Here is a 22693-nt window from a genome sequence, read left to right as displayed (position 1 = left end):
TGGCAGCTACTGGGAAGAAGCCACTGGTTCTGGACCAGTGAGGTGGTTTTAGCAAGTTTTTAAAGACGTCTTCTGAGTAAAAGGCATAGCTGCAGTTACCTTCTACACAACAGTGATAAAAGCGACAAATGGACTTTGGTGGGCCATCGGAGAGCCTCCAACCACATTCTGAGGGCGGCTCCTTGCATCTGATGTGCCCCAGCTCCCCCGGCTTGTGCTCACGCTTTCTCCCTGCCGCACGTTAGGGCACAGCTGGCTGCTGTCTCTGTTCGAGCCAGGGCTACGCCGTCCCGCGGAACGACGCCTCCATTTACCACCCTCTCCTCACCCCCGAGGGCTGGTATAAGCAACCTTTGCCTTCCCTTTCTTTAGGGATCTTTCGCTGGAGACTGGATATGACGACTGTCTCTTCAAGTGTTGGTTTCCAGTCCCTATGGAATGTCATTGTTTTGTTCACTCTCTTGTTTTTCCGGGTGATTCTTCACCTCAGGCCCGAAAAATCCTAAGGGAACTGAAGCACCAGAAGCGCTGCGAGGAAGCGGCCACCACCATTGCGGCGTACTGGCATGGTACCCAGGTAGGCCGGAGGCTGCCCCCGGAAGGCAGCGGGTCGGGGGGAGCGTGCGGGCCAACGGACCCTCTCCTCCGGGGGCAGCAAGCGTTTCTCTGGCTTAAGCTACTGAGCACGCATTGACCTGTCTGCCTCCTCGACGTTTTGGTGTGGGGTGGCGGCGCACACGCTTCCGCGTTAACTGCGTGATGGTGACTGGTGTCTCTCCTCTTCTTTTCCCCTTTGGGAAAGCAGCTGTAACCTTTCTTGCCTTAAACTTTTCTGTGACTCCTTTTCACATGCATCACAGGCGCGAAGGGAACTGAACCGGCTGAAGGAGGAGGCTAGGAATAAACATGCTATTGCAGTTATTTGGGCTTACTGGCTTGGATCCAAGGTACTCCATTCGCACGTCCCATTATTCCGTCCCCGGAATCCACCGTAATCAGTTCGGATCTTTAGCGTATCAGGGGCCGATGACCACAGCTAGCGGTGGCTCACACTGGTGCATGTCCTAGCAGCCGAGTTTGAATAAACCTGGATATGTTAGTGGCAGTAAGTGTCCACTAGGGTCCCTAAGCACGGGGAAGCCAAAAACACTAATTGCTTATTAATGAGGCACGAGTATTAGTTGCTCTTTTTAAAAAAACAAGACTCTCAAGTAACACGCATGCTTAGTTTTTTGGGTTTTTTTCCCCTCCCCCTCCCTCCCTCCGACCACCCCAACATACTTATCCTGGCGGTTTTCTTAAGGTATTTTTGTCTGGTGGGGGGCTGGGGGGGCATGTGGGGAACGTTAAGGTCTGGGCCTCAGTTGGTTTTCTGCGACATGACGGTAATAGAACCGCCTTTAACGCATGCCTTACAACATATTAATCCACGAATGAAATTGTGTTTTAGGCTCCCTGTGGCAGCCATTGATTATCATAAGCAAAATATTGTGTGTGGAAAGAATGATCATTTGTGATTTAACAGAAAGCTGTGTTCATGCAAAACTAGCTGTAATTGCCGCTGAAGAATCCCAAGAATTTCAGCATCAGCTGTTTGTGTTCAGAAACAAAGGCCTCCTGAAATACTCTCCCTAATCCCCAGGCAGAGTCGTGGGCTCTGTGAACATTTCACATACCCCAAGGGACCGGACTTTTAGATGTTTTTGTTACTTAGAAAATCAAAGGTCATCCCTGCTAAAAATGCATGTTCCAGTTAGAAACATAAATACCAATAGAGTCCTATGTTTTTAAGTTTACCTTGTCAGCAGTAGAAGCCCATCTTGTGAGAAAAATGAGAAAAGTCAACATTTGCCTGTATACAGATCTTAATTCGCCAAAAGAACTCACCAGAGTCGTTCATTTGTGTTTTCCCTTCAAAAATCTGTGGCGAACAGACTAGTTCCTCTGGTAAGTAGAGGCATGGGGACGCTTAAGTGTCCCCGGGACTTCCACGCCGAGTGGGCTCACGTCCCCGCCGGAGGACTGCCGTGTGCTGTGCTGCAAAAGCACTGCCTGTTTCCTCTTTCAAAGTAAGTGCCTCAGTTGCACTTGTCCCTAAGACTGATTTTTAGACCTAGAGGTCCCCTCACTGTTTTCACTGTCTGGGGCCCTGAGCTCACACTGAATTTCGACTCGTGCCTCTTCTGATTTTCTAATGGGAACGGACTTTTGAGTCTCGTGTTTCTGTGTGGACTCCAGAGAAACAGCCTTTACCGTCCATCATGTAAAGGCTGTTGGCAGGAGCTGATTTTACACGTCCGAGCGAGGGACCCAGAAAGAAGGTCGTGGCTCTCCAGCCCCGTGTGCTGGCAGCCAGAGGGCGGGCCCTGTTAGCTGCCCCTCACATTCTCAGGCCCTGATAAGGGAGAAGGAGAGTGTGGGGGAGCAGAGGAGGGAGCACGAACAGGGAAGGAAAAGGAAAAAACGTGGACGTAGGGGGGCAGAGGCGCGCTTCCCACTCAGGTCACCCTCCTCTAGCCCAGAGGCTCAGCGCACTAAGGGACTGCACCAGCCGTACACGACCCTTCGGGTTTACGGGACGGGGCCCTCTTCTCTATCATTCTGAAATCCTTATGCATAAGTTGGCTCTTCCGTGTGGTGGGTTATCTTTTTCTGGTCATTTGTGCTGTCTGCATTGGGCTGTCTCTTTTATTTACTATCTAAAACGTTCTAGGCTCGAAGGGAATTGAAACGCTTGAAGGAGGAGGCTAGGCGTAAGCATGCAGTTGCTGTCATTTGGGCTTACTGGCTTGGATTAAAGGTACTTCCCCACCCCTTCTCTCAGCCCTCGGTGAACTCAACGAAGCCCAGCACTTACTAACCCTGAGAAAACGATTGATGATGCTTGCTTACCGTCCGCACGGTCCTTGACGATGTCATCTTGCCTAATTGCATTTCCTTTTGAGAACAGACCTGTGCGCTACTATTTGCTGATTTTATTATGGTGTATTTCTTGAAACAATCGGTTTTAAAGTCCTAGCACCGTAGCTTATCTTATCTAATGAGACACCTTGTTACCCAATTTCTGTTTTACTGTTATCTTTATGAGGATGCAGTTTGTGTTTTGTTTTTGTTTTTTTTTTTAATTCATGACACAGGGTTACAGTAGTCGAGCCAAAAGCTGACCCGCTGTCTGCAGTGGCCAGCGGGGGCATGTCAGGCTTTTGTTCCCCTTTGTCCGCCTCTCCTACTCCGCGGATGGCTCCTGGAGCCGAGCTTTCTGCAGACTATCTGCTATTCTGATTGTTCAGCATAGAAACCAGAGGATTTTGCATTAAAGTACAGATTCGGACAAATAAGACCAGCAGTGGATCGATCATTCAGGTTAAAGAGAACTTTAGATTCAGGTGCCTTTTAATTAAGGCCAGGGTTTATTTGTGAGTGGTGCTTAGTACTTCAGTTAAGGATGCGCGTAAGTAAATGGGACTGAGCCCCAGAAAACTTGCAGAACAAATTTTAGGCAGTACTTAAAGATTGTGTCTTCCCGGTATTCAATAACTCATCACCATAGAGTGCCATCTGTATTGTCTTTTGGGGATAATTAGGCCCCTTTTTGACATGATTTCTCCTTATTGTTTTTGCTGTGATAGTATAACAATTCATCTTCTAAATATTTAAATACCATCCAGGAAACCATTGGCTCTGGATCAAAAGAGCATTAGCAGTATCTGTACATTTGGCTCCTGAATGATCTCCTTTTTTTTCCCCCCTGAAAGTTTAGCCTCTAAACTTCGAGTAAATTAACCTTTTTTGATTATACCGAATATTCATCAAGTAATTTTTGAAGTGATTAAGAAATAACTTAAATATGAATTTAAGATGTTCTATTCCAAGAACTCTGAACAAGTTGTAGAACTACTTTTTTTAAAAGGATTTTATTTCCCATTTTATTCGCTTCTTCTAATTTGCATCCTGATTTTCATAAAAAGAAGGAACAAAACATCGAGTACGGATTTTTACTGTGTCATGATTTCTACCAGCAGTATCACATCTATCTTTAGTTTTCTGGGTTTAACTACTTGCATATGTTTTCAGAAATACTTTTTCATATTAGGGGTGTATTCTAGCAACATATAAATCAAATTCGGTTTGTAGGTCAATGGTGTTTTAACTGGAAGGAACTGGACTTCCTCGAGATGTAACTCTTTTTTTCCCCCCCATTTCTAGTAAAACAAATATTTTAATAGGTTACTATTGTTAGGAAATAAGATCAAACTTCTTTGAAGTCCAAGAACATAATAATTTTTGTGCTTTTTTTTTTCTAAGAAATTGATAAGAGCAGTAGTTTTGCCCTTTTAGGTGATTAAAATGTAGAATTGATTACAAGGTTCATGGATCCTTTTAGGACTGCCAGGGCCCACGAGGGGAACCCATCCTATATCCCAGCATGTTGTCACCAGGCCTTTTCTGCACATAGCTGTAATTCCAGAGAATAGTCAGAAGTATTGCTTTGGATATCAAAAAGCACATTGCAGGGAACTCCCTTACAGTGGCATTCAACTAAACATAGTAGGACTTCCAGGGAGTTTCTATGGATTGCTTACATGAAATCTCACTTTACCTTCTCTGCTTTCCTACACTATTAAAATTCTGGGGGCCAATGAATAGGTTTCATTTTTCTTCTCCTTGTCCCTTCTAACTTTAATAGTTTGAGATTTAAAATGGATATGAATCTTGGCTAAAAGAAAAACAATAATCAGTTACATGGAATATGAACAAAAGGAAAAACTTCCTATATAGTGGATGGGGGAAAGTTTTCAACCCTAATAATCCACAAGTGCAGGGAATGGGCCTGGTGCTCACCTGCCCCACGGGACAAGGGCGGTCACGTGGATGACGGAGGTAGCAGAGGGCAGGTGTTTTGGGAACGACGGGGCCTCGAGCAGTTTGGAGCGTGCCTATCTCGTAAAGGCGGCAGCAGCTCCTGTGGTCCCTGTAGTCCTTGTTATGTGGGAACGGGCTCATTGTTGCTAGATCTTAGAAAATTTAAAGAGAAACATGTGGTCGGAATTCCTCTGTGAAATTCTTAAAAATAGGCATATAAAACATTTTTCTACAAACGGAATATGGTTAGCCGGTTCCTAGCTTATAACCCCTAATGTAGAAATGTTTGAACATGTGCAATTAAACCCAGAAAACTAAAGACAAAAGCAAAAGGTACATAATGTGTGAATTATTCAAATAGGCTAGCGTTTGCTAAAATCTAATGTTCTCATTTACAGCCAGATGATAATACATATTTTAAATAATTTTTCCCTAATTTCAGGATTCAGCTATATCCGTTCGGTAAACACCTCACCTAGTTATTTGATTTGTTGGACATTAGTATGCAAAGTAAATATGACAGTGTAGCAGGAGGAAATCAGGAAACTAAAAATGTAACCTGATGTCCTGAGTGCTGTGATAATATTTAGCAGCAACGTTGGTAGGAACAGAGATTAGAGAAAAATTAGTGCAATTATATGGAAGACAGTGGTAGTTCACAAGCTAGTTTTTAAATTCTTATTTTTAGCACATTTAGTTCTCAGTGTGCAGTACTAAAGTCCTGTCGTCGGATGCAAGGCTTTTGGGAACTGCAATAGAGTTCTTCAGGCATTATTTTTTCACCTTTTAAGAACAATCTGCAGTGACAATCACCTTATAAAATTTTTTTCTTTTTTTTTCTTTTTTTTTAAATTTTTTTTTCTGAACTATGTTTTGATTGGTGATGAGTTTGCAGCTATTGTCTGCCGAGTGTTTCTTGTCAAATCATCAGGCTCTTTAAAAACTAGTTAAGAGGATTTAAAACATTGGAACGTTCCAGTATCATCACTTGGTATCTCTTAATTTCTTTTTCTCTAATTTAAAATCCACTGTCTCAGTGTGCTTCGATTATTTTACTATATACAGAAAACCACTGAGAGGTTTTACTTGTTCTATGCATTTTCATTTTTAGTAGATAGAGGCGCATCATCTGTATGGGCATCTGCTGGCCACACGGTAACCTCTATATTCTGATGCTTCTTTTTAAAGGTACGTAGAGAGTACAGGAAATTCTTCAGAGCCAATGCTGGAAAGAAAATATACGAATTTACACTTCAGAGAATTGTAAGTTTACACTTCCTGTATGGCTAATTAGCATTATTGGATTAACTGGTCAATAGCATCACCTCAATAATAAGCAACCTGCGTGGTAGCAATGAAATCCTAGCTGTGACACTAAGAGAGTGTGACTTTTTTGTCATTTCCCCCCAAATTCAGGTAGAAATGTGTCAGAGAGTTCTTAGTGGCCTGCATATGATTAATAAAATGTTCTTCTTCAGGGGCACCGGGTGGCTCAGTCAGTTGGGTGTCTGGCTTTGACTCGGGCCATGATCTCAGGGTTGTAGGATCGAGGCCACCCCCACCCAGGCAGGCTCGCTGCTCAGCAGGGAGTCTGCTTGTCCCTCTCCCTCCGCCTCTGCCCCCACTTGTACTCTCCCTCTTAAATAAATAAATACAACGTTTAAAAATATAAATAAATACAGAGTGAAAGTATGTTCAACATCACTCGGCATCAGATTTGAAATGCAAATCCAAACCACAATGAGATGCCGCTCCACACCAGTCAGAATGGCTAAAATTAACACAGGAAATGACCGGGGTTGGCAAGGATGCAGGGAAAGGGTGACCCCTCTTACACTGTTGGTGGGAATGCAACCTGGTATAGACGCTGTGGAGAACAGTATGGAGGGGCCTCAAAAAGTTCAAAATAGACTTACCCTGTGACCCAGCAATTGTGCTCCTAGGTATTTACCCCAAGGATACAAAGGTAGTGACCCAAAGGGGCACCTGCCCGCAGTGTTTGCAGCTGCAATGTCCACAATAGCTGAACTGGGAAGAGCCCAGATGTCCATCCACAGATGAAGGATAAAGATGTGGTGCATATACACAATGGACTAGTACTGAGCCATCAAAAAAAAAAAAAAATGAAATCTGGGTAGCCTGGGTGGCTCAGTGGTTTAGCACCGCCTTCGGTCCAGGGCATGATCCTGGAGACCCGGGATCGAGTCCCACGTCGGGCTTTCTGTGTGGATCCTGCCCCTCTCTCTCTCTCTGTGTGTCTCCATAAATAAATAAATCTTAAAAAAAATAAATTGTATAAAAAAAATGAAATCTTGCCATTTGCAACAACATGGATGGAACTAGAGGGTATTAGGCTAAATGAAATAAGTCAGTTAGAGAAAGACAATTATCACGTGATCTCACTCACATGTGGAATTTAAGAAACAAAACAGAGGATCATAGGGGAAGAGAGGAAAAAATGAAACAAAATCAGAGAGGGGGACAAACCATAGAGACTCTTAATCATAGGAAACAAACTGAGGGTCGCTGGAGGGGGAGGTGGCCGGGTGATGGACATTGAGGGCGACACCTGACGTCAGGAGCCCTGGGTGTTCTATGCAACTGATGAATCACTGACCTCTACCTCGGAAACCAATAAGAGATTATATGTTAATTAATTGAATTTAAATATATAAATAAAATAAAAATTAAACACTTTACAAATAAGGATTTAATTCATTGATTAAAATATTCTTCTCTGATGAAGAGAGCTTAGTTTGGGGAAGGTGAACCCAAGAAAGCCAGATGTCTCAGTTCAAGTTACCGTAATGAAAATGCCGCAGACCGTGGGGCCTAAGCAGTGAGCGGCTGCCCCTCGCAGCGGGAGACCGGGCAGCCTGAGGTCACGGTGCCAGCGGGGGCCGGTGCCAGCGGGTCTGGTTCCGTGAGGCCCTTTCCTGGTTTCCTCACAGGAGAGGACAGAGAAGCACGCGCTCTCCTGTGTCTTGGAGAGGCCGCTGATCCCGGGGGCGCCCCTCGTGACCTTACAACCAAACTGGCTCCCCAGGGCCCTTTCGTATCCCCTGGGGGCTGGATCTGCTGCGCCTCCACGGGCCGCACGGGGCGAGGACCAGGGCCATGGGCGCCAGCCTGACCGCGCCGCTCCGGCTCGCAGGGGAAGAGTGCGGCTCGGGGGCCAGCGTGCTCCACCGCACCCGGAGCGTGACTTGGGCAGAGGACCTCTGTGGGCCTCATTTTGTCACCTCTAAGCGGAGCGACAGTAGAAAGCTCCTACGATGCCTGCAGGGCTCACGTCGGATCCTCTAGGGCTGCGCTGCCCACGAAACCCCGCAGTGATGAAAATGTCCTGTGTCCTTGTGGTACGTGCAGTACAGGAGACCCGGCCACGTGTGGCTGACTTGAAGTGGGACGAACGCAACTCACGAGCCGGATTTTAGGGTTTTTTTTTTTAAGATTTTATTTATTTATTCATGAAAGATACAGAGACAGAGAGAGGCAGAGACACAGGCAGAGGGAGAAGCAGGCTCCATGCAGGGAGTCTGACGCAGGACTCGATCCCGGGACTCCAGGATCACGCCCTGGGCCGAAGGCAGGTGCTCAACCACTGAGCCACCCTGGGATCCCCTGGATTTTAAATTTTTTACTTGAGATTTAAGTATCAGTCGCCACATGTGGCTGATGGCCATCTCTCTTCTCTTAATGAAGCTTTCTAGTGTTAGCTGGTGTTAAGTATTCATGTTAATGTTAAAATTAATATTGGTGTCAGCATTCTTCTTTCCTCTTAACCATTTAGTGGAGCTTTGATTTTACCAATCAATACACGGAATAAAAAAAGAGATTTTTCCAGAGGACTTACAACATTTTGTAGACTAAAACTTGCTGCGTTCCACTAAAGGCTGGTCTGTTTGATCTCAGTTCATGTAAGACTGTCTTTTCTGGTGTATTTTATTCATCTAGCATTTTTCTTTTTTTTTTTTTTTTTTTGTCAAACCCAACACAGGTGCAAAAGTACTTCTTGGATATGAAAAATAAGATGCCTTCCTTATCTCCAATAGACATGAACTGGCCATCGAGACCTTACCTATTCTTGGATTCTACTCACAAGGAGCTAAAAAGGATTTTCCACTTGTGGAGGGTAAAAAAAATGCCCTGTTAGGTTTTTCCCCAGAGCCTCCTTATCATATATTTTGAGCATTTGACAAGTATGTCAAAGCGGATGTTTAGCCACATTCTTCCTCTAGCCTCGAGGAGATGTACCTGAGGACTCTCAAAAATCTAAGGATTTTTTAATCATGTGTGTACTTGGCTTTCTGTGAAAATTCCCAGGGCAGCCAGGTGTTCCCATGGTTGTCTCCTCTCAGCCTTGGCTGGAAGGGAGGGTGTGTGACTTCATTCCGTTTTGATTTGTCTCTTTTTTTTTTTCATCTTTTCTGAAGGAATGTTGCAGAAATAGAAATAATAAAATTTGAACATCTTTACATGATGTAGTTAAATCCTACAGGTTGAAAGAGTTTTCCTTCTGAGATTTATTTTATTTTTTACCTTCTGAGATTTCTTGAATACATACATACGTGAGAACACACACATTTTCATGGACTGGAAGAGAAACCTTTTGAGTGCCTCATTAAGACATTAAAGAGATTAAAGTTTCCCTCTACCTGAATTAAAGGGAAGCTGGAAATCTATTTGATAGTGCCTTATATTTTAGCTTCCTTGATTTTATGAGAATGTAATGTTTTATTTAGATGTTGCCCAGGTGAGTACACAGGGCACTTACATAGATGTTGACTTTATTTTAATAATTCAGTCAATTGATATACCGAATCCTGAATACATACAAGTATCAGATATAATCATTGATTGAAGGGCTTGTATTTAGTGAGTGAATGATTGATGGACACGTCTTCCAGGAAACTCTTTCCTGCTGGGCACCGTGGGCTTGTCCCTTATCAGAATCACGTATGTGGGGCGTCATTATCACTGATTAGTGTATTATTGGTACCAGCACAACATGTGGAACTGGATTCTCACTTCTGTTCCTTAACTTAGTCATTTTGGTGAGTTTCACCAGCGTCAAGTGCTCATCCGCTCTCTAGTCTGTCAGTGGAACTGTCTCAGGAGCGACGATGGGAAGCCTCTAATGCCAGGGTTCTGCTCCGCCTCCACTCCCCCTGGCTCCCAGCCCCTGAGTCTTGCCCATACCTCCCTTGCATCAGGGGTACGGAACAAGAAGGGTGTGTTTCTTCATGCAAGGATGGGCAGTGCTGCTGCCATTCCTTCGTACGATTATGTCAGCGGTGCTCAACGACATTTGAAACCAAATCTCTTAGAGTTCATCTAAAAAACCTGGCCCTTGCAGTGCCATCTCAGAATCCAGATGAAGGGGAGATTTCTCAGGTCCCGGTTCCACATTGTAAGATGGTAATGGGGGATTCAGAGAAGTATTTTTCAAGCCAATGGTTGTAGCATATTTCTGAGTCATTAAATCAATTTAGTGGATTACTGACCAGGGTTGTAGAATGAAATATGGTGGAATGGAAAATACATGGGTGCAGGACATGCTGAAAGTATTGTCTTGTGAAGCTTTTGGGTCTGTTGTCTGTATGTGTGTGTGACGGTGTGCAGGGAGTCGTGATGGATGGTGTGGTTCATACTGTGAGTGTGATGGCCTAAGGACTGGAGGATGCCAAGGACCGACGTCATGGTGGGAGGATTGATACTCCCTGCAGGGCCCATGCCAACAAGGCCCTGTGTCTTTTGAAGAAGCATCCCATGTTCCACGATACAAACAGTAGTTTGTATGACATTTTCCAAGACCAGCCTTCGAGAACCAAAGAAAGGAAAAATGCTCTTGATTTTTTTTAAATGGGTATTTTATACACATTTACTCTTATTCTTGGTGCTGTTCGATCGATTTAGCATATTTTAGAATGAGTAATGATTTATTTGTTTAAGTGACACCTTTCTTTTCCCCTTTTCATTCCTCACAGTGTAAAAAATACAGAGACCAGTTCACAGACCAGCAGAAACTTATTTACGAAGAAAAACTAGAAGCCAGTGAACTCTTCAAAGACAAGAAGGCTTTATACCCATCTAGGTATTACGGCTTTGTTTGACCCATAAAAGTCGGTGTTTTAAAAGTTCCTCACATATATTTGTAGGTCGTTTCTAGTGGAGTTTGATCTTGGTGATACACGAGAGGTTTTTTGATTTTATGAATGATTTCTACAATCAGCTAGATATGCATACACATGAACACCTTGGAGCAGTGGCTTCCATAGCATACTTCAATGAAATGAGATTACATTTGTCGGTTTTTCTTCATTGGCATTAGCCCGAATGCTTCCCTACACAATTCAGAAGCTGTCGTTTAAAAATACAAATTGTATAGGCTATTAAGATAAATTCACATTGAAATAAATAAATAAATTAATTAATTAATTAATTCACGTCGTAAGTTCCTGTTAGCTTTCCACAGTTTTCAGACACCAGCCCAATTTCTGTTGCCAATACGCTGCAATCACTATTCCAGTCTTCTTGGAACAAGTGGGGTCGGACTCATTTGCATGATAATGAAGAGTGAACCAGCACATCACTTTTTGAGCCTTGCTGAAGCCCTGGTCTGTGCTAGCCTTCCTGGTCTGCTAACTCAGGGGGAGCATGATGTCATGGCTGTGCGGTCAGGTCAGGTCCTTTATCGTCGACACCAAGTACTCCGTAAAAGAAGGAGCACCAGTTGTAAGTTGGCCAAGCGAAGTCGTCGGTACAGACTGCTTACCTGAATACTCTTTTCTCTCCCGAGTTTATCATTTCTCCCCAGAATTCCTGTCCCTTATTCATCCAGTGTTTCCACAAGAGTTAGATCGTACAATTTCAAGCCAAATCTATCACAACTTTTAGTTTCTCCCAAAGAATGGCCTAGAAATAAAAAAGCATTACGTGCTGAGTATATTCACATGTATTACAGATGCTGTGTTTATATTCTGTGTCTTTACACAGATTTCAGAGCTCTTCCTTTTAATTATTTATTTGTTTGTTTATTTATTTATTTTTTAGAGCTCTTCCTTTTAAAAGTCAAAATAAACATTGCTGCCAGGGTCATTTGATTTAACTATTTTCAATGACACAACTTGCTGGGTCAGCCGATTTGGCGGCTTGTGACCGCATCTACTCCCTGTAAGTCGAGCATAGCATCCGAATCCAAAGTTGTCCGAAGGGCCTACTATATGAAGCACATTCAGATGTGAAAATTGCCTGTGTGCTCTCGCCAGCAACTAATCTATTTAACTTTTTCTTTATAGATTTTTAAACCGTAATCATCTTAATTAACATTCCCCGTTGGGGATCCCTGGGTGGCGCAGCAGTTTAGCGCCTGCCTTTGGCCCAGGGCGCCGTCCTGGAGACCCGGGATCGAGTCCCACGTCGGGCTCCCGGTGCATGGAGCCTGCTTCTCCCTCTGCCTGTCTCTGCCTCTCTCTCTCTCTCTCTCTCTCTCTCTCTGTCTCTCTTTCTATCATAAATAAATAAAAATAAAAAAAAAAAAACAATCCCCGTGGATGACTCTTGAGAAGCTAGAAAGAGAAAAATACATTTGTGAAGAAACAAATTCAAAGGCTCTTAACACTTTTTATTATTAAAAACACACTTGAATGTGAGCAACAGGAAAAAAATACTAACATCAAGCCAAGTCCTTTTTGGGTAGTTTTATCCTTTTTCAGGCATGGTGCTCTGTTCAGCCTGCCGCAGTCAGCGGGGTGGGATGGTTTACCCTCCCACCACTGTGTGAAGCAGCAGCCCTCATGGGTGTCAGCCTTTTATATGCTGAGAGCTGTGAAACACTGACCACCTACGTGGATTTTTCTTCCCCGATCCTCCACCCATGGCACAAGCGTTTAAAATTGTGTTGCAAATTGCCAGAACTTTATAGCTCAGAATAAAGCCAGTTTGGTTGGTTGGTTGGTTGGCTGGGTTGTTATTTTTGTTTTGTTTTGTTGGTGGGATTTTTGTTTTGTTTTGTTTTGGCCTTGGGGTTTGTTTTTTGGGTTTTTTTTTTTTTTAAATGGTGTCTTGGAAGAAGCTGCCCTGAAAGTGTCACCCTACAGACCCTTAGGGAAATTGACATCTTAGTGCACGATTGTGCTACTTGTCAGATGTAGTTTGTTTGAAAGAAAACTGCTCCAGTTCTGAATGTTTACCTTGTCCATTTAGGGCCATGTCCTAGGAGGAGAGGCCTGGTTCCCCTTTCACATATCGCCTATTTAGAGCCAGAGATCCATGGTTATATTAAGTGCTCTGTAGTTCTCTTCTAAAGTGGTTGTTCTGGCCCTGTTCTCCCCCAGACGGCCTCTTGATTTTCTTATTCTCTGCAAGAAAATGAAGTTTCTCTTTGAAGCAGGTGATGGTAATGATCTGTGCTCTTTTCTCCATCGCCACATAGTGTTGAAAGGCACTGGAAGTCCTTTGTAGGCAGCTGTTAACTTTCTGTTAGCCAATTAGAAGGAATTGCCTTTCCCTTCACACGAGACCATGTCCTTGGGGCTCGGCTCTCTTTCTTGTGACTGGTTTCTATCATGATTGTTCCATACGATAAGATCTTTACCAAACTCCTACCTACAAAATGCTTAAGGTGAAATAGGCTTAATTATATTTTATATAATTATATATTATAAAAAATAAATAGGCTTATTTCAGCAAAATGCTGAAATAGGCTTAAGGTTTCATTTCCTCTTTTATTTAGGACATGTATAGGATGTATAAAATTAACTCTGACGAAGGGACACTCTTCAGATTCAGCTGACGTCTTTTACCTTTATTCAGTGATGCCTCCATTGGGAACTGTTTCTAATGTGAAGGAATGTTTCTTCCCCGTAGCGTTGGGCAACCATTCCAAGGAGCCTACCTGGAAATCAACAAGAATCCCAAGTATAAGAAACTCAAGGATGCCATTGAAGAAAAGATTATCATTGCTGAAGTTGTGAACAAAATTAACCGTGCCAATGGGAAGGTAACACATGAACCCTGAAGACCTGTAAGGAGTGTTGGGACAGTCATCTTCAGTTTTCTGATTATTCAGATTTGCATTTTATATTCTCTGTAGAGTTCCTGTACAGGAAGCTGTTTCCCCTTAACCTTTAAGCTTAGGTGAAATATTGCTTGTTCTCTGAAACTTTCATGACTTAAGATATATTGTCTATGTTTTTAGGGTGTTTCAGGTTATGTAAGTCTGCGTGCTGAAAGATACAGAATAAAATGGGCATTTCTACAAATGAATGTTTGAAGCTCATGGACCACTTGGGGTATTTTTGATCATTGGTTTTACATCCTTATTTTTTTCGTTTTGTTTTAGAGCACATCCCGGATTTTCCTCTTAACAAATAACAATCTCCTCCTTGCTGATCAAAAGTCGGGGCAGATCAAGTCAGAGGTTCCTTTGGTGGATGTGACCAAAGTGTCCATGAGCTCACAAAACGATGGCTTCTTTGCCGTCCACCTCAAAGAGGTAAAGTTTCAACTATTGATTTGACTGAAAGATTTCTGCATTTGCCCAATCTCTGAGCCAGTGAATTCTAATTTTCCACATCTGAGTAATGTTCCTACTTAAAGCTTACAATACATAAACTTCTTACCGATTTGCAAATTTTGGCTATATTCACTCCCATGTAAAATCTCAGGCTTGGTTTTTCGATAATTGAAATTGATTAACTGAAATTACTTAATCACATTTATTACCTTGTCGTTGAGTTCCAGTTTCACTGAGCAGTTTTGGTTTGTGCTCACTGCGTTGTGCATGATTTTGAGTATAATTTCGTGGAAATATCAGGGTGTTTTATGCTTCCCCCTGTTGTTTATTCTCTCTACCAACTTAGTAAATGCCCCCTTGTTCATCTTTAACTTGTGAATTTTTTTTAATTTTTTTATTTTTTTAAAGATTTTATTTATTCATTCATGAGACAGAGAAAGACAGAGCAGCAGAGACACAGGCAGAGGGAGAAGCAGGCTCCCCGCAGGGAGCCCAATGCAGGACTCAATCCCAGGACCCCAGGATCATGCCCTGGGCCAAAGGCGGCACTAAACCGCTGAGCCACCCGGGCTACCCTAACTTGTGAATTTTTAGTTAAAGAATGCAACCACAGTAAAACAACTGCCTAACCATTTTGACCTGCAGACCTTTTAACATTCTGTGCAACATTCTGTGCTTTCTTTTTTTTAGCTTAACTAGGACCTCCTGATTTAAATGGACTAGCTAAGAATGTAGGCTGTGGAGTTGGTCTTACTAATTTAACTGTGACCTTTGCCAAATCATGGAACTTCAATGTGCCTACTGAATTTTTCTCCTCCTTCAAATGGTAGTACTACTTCATAGTGTTGTTAAAAGGATTAAATGAGATGCATATGTATAGTTATATGTATAGTTCTGATCGTATAATAAATAGTCACTGAATAAGCAGATGTGAGCAAGTATTAATCATCTTTAGGGACGTGGATCTAGGTGATGGTGCATCTATCTTGCTGCGTCTACAGTTAGGAAAATCCCATAAGCTTGGTTCAGCCTGTTTTCCCTACTGTGGATCTTAACTCCAAGAGAGCACATCCAGTTCTACAACAGTGATTCTGAGCCTTGATTACACTTTATAATAATAATGCTGATGCCTGGCCATGCCCCAGTCCCACCAAATCGGAGTTTCTTGGAATGAGGCACAACATCCTACTTTTCGCAAGCTCCCTTGTGTAGCTTAGGGGAAGAGCCACTGCCCTAGGATGTTTGTTGGAAGTGTTGTTGTTCTTGGTTTTTTTTTTTTTTTTTTTTTTTTTTTTTTTAACTGAATCACTGAGGAATGTTTTTAAATAGCGCTTTCAGAATGAGCTATAGGTTAGGTCAGTGCTTCTCAAGCCTGAATGCGCAAACAAATCACTCAGGGATCCTTCTGCGGTTCCTCGTCAGCAGGCCTGCGGCAGACCCGAGGTTCTGCTTTTCTAACAAGCTCCCAGGTGGTGCTGAGGTGCCTCTGGCCCATCCACCAACTTTTGGGGCAGCATGAGGTTAGGTAACCTTACTAAAAGTGCTCTGAGCAAGTTGGAAGAAATACCGCTTTTGTTGTTACTGTGTATTTGGAAGAGTGGACTCCAGTAGCTGATGTTTTAAAGAGGCTGTAAATATGTGTTCGGCCAAACCTGTAAACATTTATCTCCTAAGCTGCCTTTTATGATAGTCTGACTCTTGCTTTGTCCTTGTAGGGCTCCGAAGCAGCTAGTAAAGGAGACTTTCTCTTCAGCAGTGATCACCTGATTGAAATGGCCACCAAGCTGTATCGGACGACTCTCAGCCAAACCAAACAGAAGCTCAATATCGAAATTTCGGACGAGTATGTGCATCATCGTTTGAATGTGCCATTTCACCTTTAGCTTTATTGCTTTGATCAAATGGATGAGACTCCGATCTCATCCATTTATGCGATCACTACCTTTAGGGAGCGAGTGTGTGTCTGGTATTTGTTCTAGATGGTGGATGGGCAGTGAAGAGTGCTGGTCAGGTCCTTGGCTTCATGTTCCTGACATCCTGGTAGCAGAGACAAATATGCATAAATAAGAAATAGGTGATAGTACTGTGGTTAGTGACAAGTGCTTGTGGAGGGAAACAAAGCAGGGTAAGGGCCAGAGGGTGCTGTTTTTGACAGGGAGGTCAGGGAGGCCCCTTTGATGCGGTGACATTTGAGTCGAGACTGGAGTCAAGGGAGCCAGCCAGGCAAGAATCTCAGGAGGTACCGTCCAGGGCAGGGGGCAGCAGGTGCAAAGGCGGCCCTGACACTGGAGAGAAAGTGGTAGAGTGGAATGGTAGAAAGATTCTGGAGAGACAGGCAGAGACCCGGCCAGAGCTTGGCAGCTGAGGTTAGGAGCTGGGATTTTACTGTAGATGATGGAATGCCATTACAGGTTTTAAGCCAGGGGGGATGGCATGATCCCATTTGTGATTTTCTAAGATTGCTTTGGCTGCAATATGGAAAACAGCTCTTGGGAGGCAATAGTGAGAAAATAGGAGAGAAAATAGAAAATAGAATATAGGAGAAAAAAGTGAGCAGCTTCTCTGAGTTGTCTAGGATGACTTAGGCTAGGGTGTGAGTGGGAAGTAGTGAGAAAGTCAGATTCCAAATTAATTTGGAGGAAAACAAAAGGACTTATTATCAGGTTGGATGCAAGGTTTGGGGCCTGAGCCCAAAAGGTGGTAGCATTTACTGCAATAGATAGATTGAAGAAGGAAGGGTTTGGGGGTGGCCAGGGTGGGGTGAAATCAAGAGTGCTGTTGTGGATGTGTTGCATTTGCGATGCCTTTTTTTTCACATATAGACAACTAGAGTTACAGAATAAGCTTTCCATAGTGACAAGGGTTGACTAGTGTGCTAAGACTGCTGTATTTAAATCTGAAATTTCCCTTTTTTCTTTGCTTCACAGTAGGGCTCTAATTATAGAGACTGATCATTTACATGCAGGTTGGAGGGAGCATCCCCCCCTTACTAAATCTATCAATATGAGATCATTTGAATGAATTTGAGTTACTATGCTGATTGATACTTGATTGGCTACTTTACCTTTCAACAGATCATTTACTACCTGCTTACGTACTTCTTTGCATGTATAGTAAGAATTGACATCACCAGATTGCTCAAGAAATGATTTTATTTTCTCATTAAGATTTTGCCAGCCTATTCTATTTCACTTCTTTCTAAAAGTCTTTCTAAAATAAACTCATACCCATCTTTATCCCTCTGTAAGCCACACTAACTCCTTGATGTTTTAGGATTTACAAAACCTTAGGTTCATCGTCTATGCACATTGTACTCTAAGAATGGTGTTTAGACTAGTGGGAAGTTGACCTTTATGTATCCTCTGTGTTGGAACTTGAGGTTTGGACTAACTTTTCTTGTCGTTGGGTCCTTTTTTCAGTAAACAAAGAGTATTAGAGAAGAAATATAATGACTAGTCAGGCTGCAGTCAAGATTTTAACTCCTGAGGGCCCATTAGAACTTTAAACTCCCTTTAGCTGAAATGTTTCATAGCTTGGGATGCAGGGCTTCTGTTCTGGTGCAAACTGGTAATTCCCACCAATCCTGGGAAGATCCTGTGTGTCCCAGAAGCAGGAGCTCCTTGGTGTGTGGTTGAAGCAGCCTCAGGGTTGGCTCCCTACATTAATGAGGCTGTCTTTACAGAGAAAGTCACATCAACATCCAGGCCACAAATGATTGCTGCTTTCAAGCATTTCCCAATCTCGTATTGTAGGAACACCGCCCCCGCTGTAAAGAAAGTATTCGCTGGTGAAAATGCACAATCTTTCTTTACTACCGCTCTTCCCAGATATGCCGTCTTGTTGCACATCATGCCTCTCCCGAGAGGCTGGGCGGGATAGCGCGAGCCGCGTTGCTCCTACATAAGCAACCACAGAACCCCTTTGGTGGTTCTCACAGTTTTTGTGTGGGGCACATGATCATGGGATCGTTTGTTTGTGGGGGCAGAGACTGGCCTTGTCGCAGAGAGGGGTACGATGTTCTGGATGTGTCAGCTTTCAGTACACACCCTTGTGTGAGTGCCAGTTTGCAGGGTGGCTGTGCGAAGAAAACAAGACATTTGGTAGCATTGTAAACCAATCCATAGCACCTTTCTTTCTCCAATTCCTAATTGTCGGTTGGTTTCATAGAAACAAAATAACAGACGAAACCCCGCCTGGCACTTGTGGGCACCTGCCTACCCAGGTGGGGAGCTGTGGCCGAGCAGGGGCTGAGGTAGCCTTAGTTTCATGACCCTTAGAGCTCGTAAGCAGGGATTATACACCTCCTTGGAGACCATTTTAAATTTAAACAGAATTTTACAAAGTCATGGGCGGGGAGTGCCCATGATGTATGTTTTTCAGCCCGAAGTGGCTTTAATCCATTTCACTGCCAAGTCTACAGATTAGCATATAAACAGCGTGCAGTTCAGCGACCTACGCCTTCCTCACAAGTGTGACCTTTTCAGAAGAGAAGTAATTATTTTAACAAACCCAGTCTCTGTGGTCATGATGGAAAAACTGGATGTCAGTTTCCAGGAGGAGAGTCAAAGTCCTATTTACTCCTTAGAGCCGTTTTAACCTAAGTTGTAATTCCTAGTCCTTAAACTCTCAAACTTTTCAGTCCATAAATAGATTGCATTTTAAGGATGACCTTCAACGAAATGTATAATATTTCTAAAAAAAATTCCTAAAAACGAAGTCCAGAATGTGTTGAAAAATACCAAAGTGAATTTGTTCTATTAAAGATTTTAAGTGTGTGCATTTATATGTACATGTATGCACACTTACACACAGAGAGACATAGATATATATCATTTTAACTTACACAGTTCTTTTTGTGAATATTTTAAATCAGAACAAATCATCTAAATTCTTTCTGCTGTGAAGTTCTAATGCATTCAACACTGTTGTTTGCTGGAGAATGAATCTCTGAGTACATGTCCATACTGTGGGCCATGCTTCAGTTTTCTATTCTGTGAAATAGACATAAATAATATTACTTGCCTCATAAGATTATTTTAAAGTTGCATTAATATAAGTAGCCGACTAGGAACAGCGCTTGGTGCATGATAAATACCCAGTACACCTTCACTATTATTGTTGTTTCCGGAGTGAATTGCCTCATGAATCGTGAACGTGAAGACAGCCAATGCTAAAGTTACAGGAAGAGAACCCCCTCTGCTTTATTAAACTAAAAGTAGTCAGATGTCAAAAGATTCCATTTCTTAAATGTGTGTATTGGCATTAGATTCAAAAGGTGCTTTCTTTCTTTGAGGCACCTAGATACTGGTGTGTATTATCTATGATGCGATTTTGGAATTATAACCCTGTTATTCAGTGACTGCAGTTGTGAAGAAACAGCCCATTTAGAAGCTCGGAAGTCCTATCCCATTAAACCAGCTGATAAATCAGGAGCTTCCGTGTCACATTTCACTCCAGTAGATAATGTTTGCGAAGCATGACACAGAGACTAATGTGTACACAACAGAGCTGTTCTGATGTTTGCTGTTGTGGTGGATCCAGGGAGCATGTGATCTATCACATCGTTGTTGGGGTGACTCAGCTACATGCCAGCAACTCAGAAAACCGTGCCCTGAGAGGCATACCGGAAACATGATGCCACTGTACTGACTCTTATGGTGGAGAGAAGAACGCTAGCTTTGAGGTAGGACGGCCTGGGTTCTGGACCAGCCGTGCCACTCTCCTGCCTCTGCAGGGATGCCAGCCTTGCGGGTGGGGACCTCACTGCAAACGTAAGGTGTCGCTCACGGCCGTCACCCAGGAGGAAGGCGGTATGTTTGTGGAAGGAACGTGTGATGAATAATCTTGTGGACAGACACTTGATCCCTGATGGTCTGTGAAAGGAAAGATTTGGACTAGAATATGGTTTCCGTGATGTAGCACATGTATTTCTGGTAGGGTAAGAGGTGGCTTTGGGTGTACACTGATAGAGCTCATAAATTTTATAGCTTTACATAGATATTTTTTAATATCTATTTAATGGATATTTAAAAACCTAAGGGGCAGATCAAGCTGGTGATTTTATTATTCTTCCATATTTTGAGTATATTTATTTATTTACGGTAGAAACAACAATTAGCATAGCATGTGGACATGATAAGAATTGTTCAGGAAATAGGTGAGGAGCCAGTGTTTGGAAATCACAGTCTGGAGGGTCTCTAGACCCCTTTCCTGACATTTTTCAGTTCATTTTCTCAAATTGTTGATAATTTCATAGGACACGCCCCCCCACCCCCACCCCACTTATATGTTCTCTATGCAAAAATGGAGAGAAATAGGAGAATAGCGTGTTGGTCTTCCCATGTGAAACGTGGAAATAGTTCTTTTTAGCCCTTCTTACCGGAACATGGTGAGTTAATGAACTTCGGTTTCCTTGGGGCCAAGTGGTGACTGAAGGAAGTGCTCATGGGAAGTGGGAATACTCGTCAAGGTCAATATCCACCAGGGAACAAAAGTTCATGCTAGCGTCATCATCCACTGCCCCATGTGCACTTTTCTTATAATTTGTCCTCTTCTTTTCCTGTAGGTTCCTGGTGCAGTTCAGACAGGATAAAGTATGTGTGAAGTTTATTCAGGGCAACCAGAAAAATGGGAGTGTCCCAACGTGCAAACGAAAAAACAACCGTCTCCTTGAAGTGGCTGTTCCTTAACTGGCTCCTCCTCTCTGCTTTCACGGACTCATTTCCTTGTAATAGTGCAATTTTGTTTTGTTTTGTTTGGGGTTCATTGTATGTTTGGGGATTGCCAAAGGCCAATACTGTTAGAGACCCTTGGCAAAATAAAAATATTTGACTAATCAATTTTTATTATTGGAATAGTTTTAACCCTTAAAATATACAAGCTGTCCTGGGACAGGATTATAGAAGCTAACGGTGTCTGTGCCATGTCCTGTGTGCTCTTTGTTTAGCCATCATGTTAGTTCGGTGTACCCAAGATCAACGTATTACTCATAAATCGTTATTATTTCTAAGTAGAGGAAATGGTCCCAAGGGTTAGTGCATCCGTTCATCAGGTATTTGTTGAGGGCCTGCTCTTTGCCAGGCGCTGTGCTGGATGACACGAAGCTGGTTAGGAAGGCTCTCGCTTTCCAGGCCGTGGCATCCTGGCTGACTTGCGCGGCCTTTACTAGTGCGAAGAGAGGTTGAAGACCTTGAAACCCAGACAGTAAATGTTGCTGATGGCCAGCGTTATTCCAAATCCTGCGGTGTGACCTTTGACAAATACACTTAAATAAGGGCTGGTCCTAGAGAGTAGAAATATATGACCCAGCAAAATGCCTCTTCGAGTGGTTTCTACTTGAAAAGAGAAAACTGACATTTGAACAGGACTTTCAATTTGTCTGGATCTTGTCGTTGCTTTTAACAGTAGAAAACAAGTCATTCTTATTGTAGAAAAAGTGACAGAAGTAGTCCGGTAAGATTATATTTTCCTGTTTCTGGTAAACCTCATCTATGATCCTACATAGGCCAATATTTTAAACAGTGAAAGCAGTCAAGGGCTGAAAGCCTTTCAGAGAGCGGCAAGCATTCTGTACGACGTGCAATAATCATCCAAGATCTTTTTTGAAAGTTTTATTTATAATACACATTTTGTATGAAAGAAGTGATTGGTACAGGGTGCATATTGTAGTGAAGGATCAAAATTGTTCATGTTAATTTGCAGGACTTTTTTGTTTTTTCAAACTTACAATAAGGATTCATTTTGGAAACAACATTTTAAACTTTGGAATCAAACTGTTTCTTATTCGGGAGGATAATGTATATACATTGGTATGTTAAATAATAAAACCGCTCTAATTTGGTGCCATTTCCTGGATCACAGCTGTATTTTTGTATTTCAGGCTGTTTTCTCATGGCGTGTGTCAATGTCCTCTATCGCACCGAAAGGCTTTGTCGTTCAAACGTTGTGTATTTTTTGTGTCACTGAATTTCACTGACTTTTTATAAATCAGAACCATTCACTGAAAGTATTTTGGGGGGGACTTCCTTCTTATTTTTGTACTTAAAAAAAATTGCTCCCAAAAAGAAATTCTCAGAAGCCTTTGTGTTTACTGGTGCAGGTAGAGGGTAGCCTTACTTTCTCTCAGTTTTCTGCAACATGCAGCTAGAATGGTAGATTGGTAGTTCCTGAAATAGGTGAGTAGAAATTTGGAACTGAGAGGTGTTTTTAAAAAAATATTTTTTTAAGTATGTAATACATTCACGCTGTTCAATGTGCAACTATAAACAGAAATACAGTGCAAATTCTCCATCCCATCACTCCCCCACCTGC

At 42.7% G+C, this 22693-nt stretch overlaps 1 protein-coding gene across 5 annotated transcripts in view; it reads left to right on the top strand.

Annotated features, from left to right (window-relative positions):
- MYO1B (myosin IB) overlaps positions 1-22228 on the top strand; it is a 175616-nt gene extending 153388 nt beyond the window's left edge. For 3 of the 5 annotated variants that reach the window (XM_072813242.1, XM_072813241.1, XM_072813245.1), the window contains 10 exons: positions 491-577; positions 861-947; positions 2714-2800; positions 6052-6126; positions 8864-8998; positions 10854-10960; positions 13735-13867; positions 14210-14362; positions 16099-16226; positions 20949-22228. In XM_072813242.1, the coding sequence (XP_072669343.1) occupies positions 491-577; positions 861-947; positions 2714-2800; positions 6052-6126; positions 8864-8998; positions 10854-10960; positions 13735-13867; positions 14210-14362; positions 16099-16226; positions 20949-21072 (1116 nt within the window). In that variant the 3' untranslated portion in view covers positions 21073-22228. The remainder of the gene's footprint in view (positions 1-490; positions 578-860; positions 948-2713; positions 2801-6051; positions 6127-8863; positions 8999-10853; positions 10961-13734; positions 13868-14209; positions 14363-16098; positions 16227-20948) is intronic. The other 2 variants (XM_072813243.1, XM_072813244.1) reach the window with 2 other exon arrangements.
- Positions 22229-22693: the final 465 nt, after the last annotated feature.

This window comes from Canis lupus, chromosome 36 (genome assembly GCF_048164855.1).
Source record: "Canis lupus baileyi chromosome 36, mCanLup2.hap1, whole genome shotgun sequence".
Taxonomy (NCBI): Eukaryota; Metazoa; Chordata; class Mammalia; order Carnivora; family Canidae; genus Canis; species Canis lupus.
Note: the sequence above shows the minus strand (reverse complement) of the source record. Positions and strands in the feature narration are given on the sequence as shown.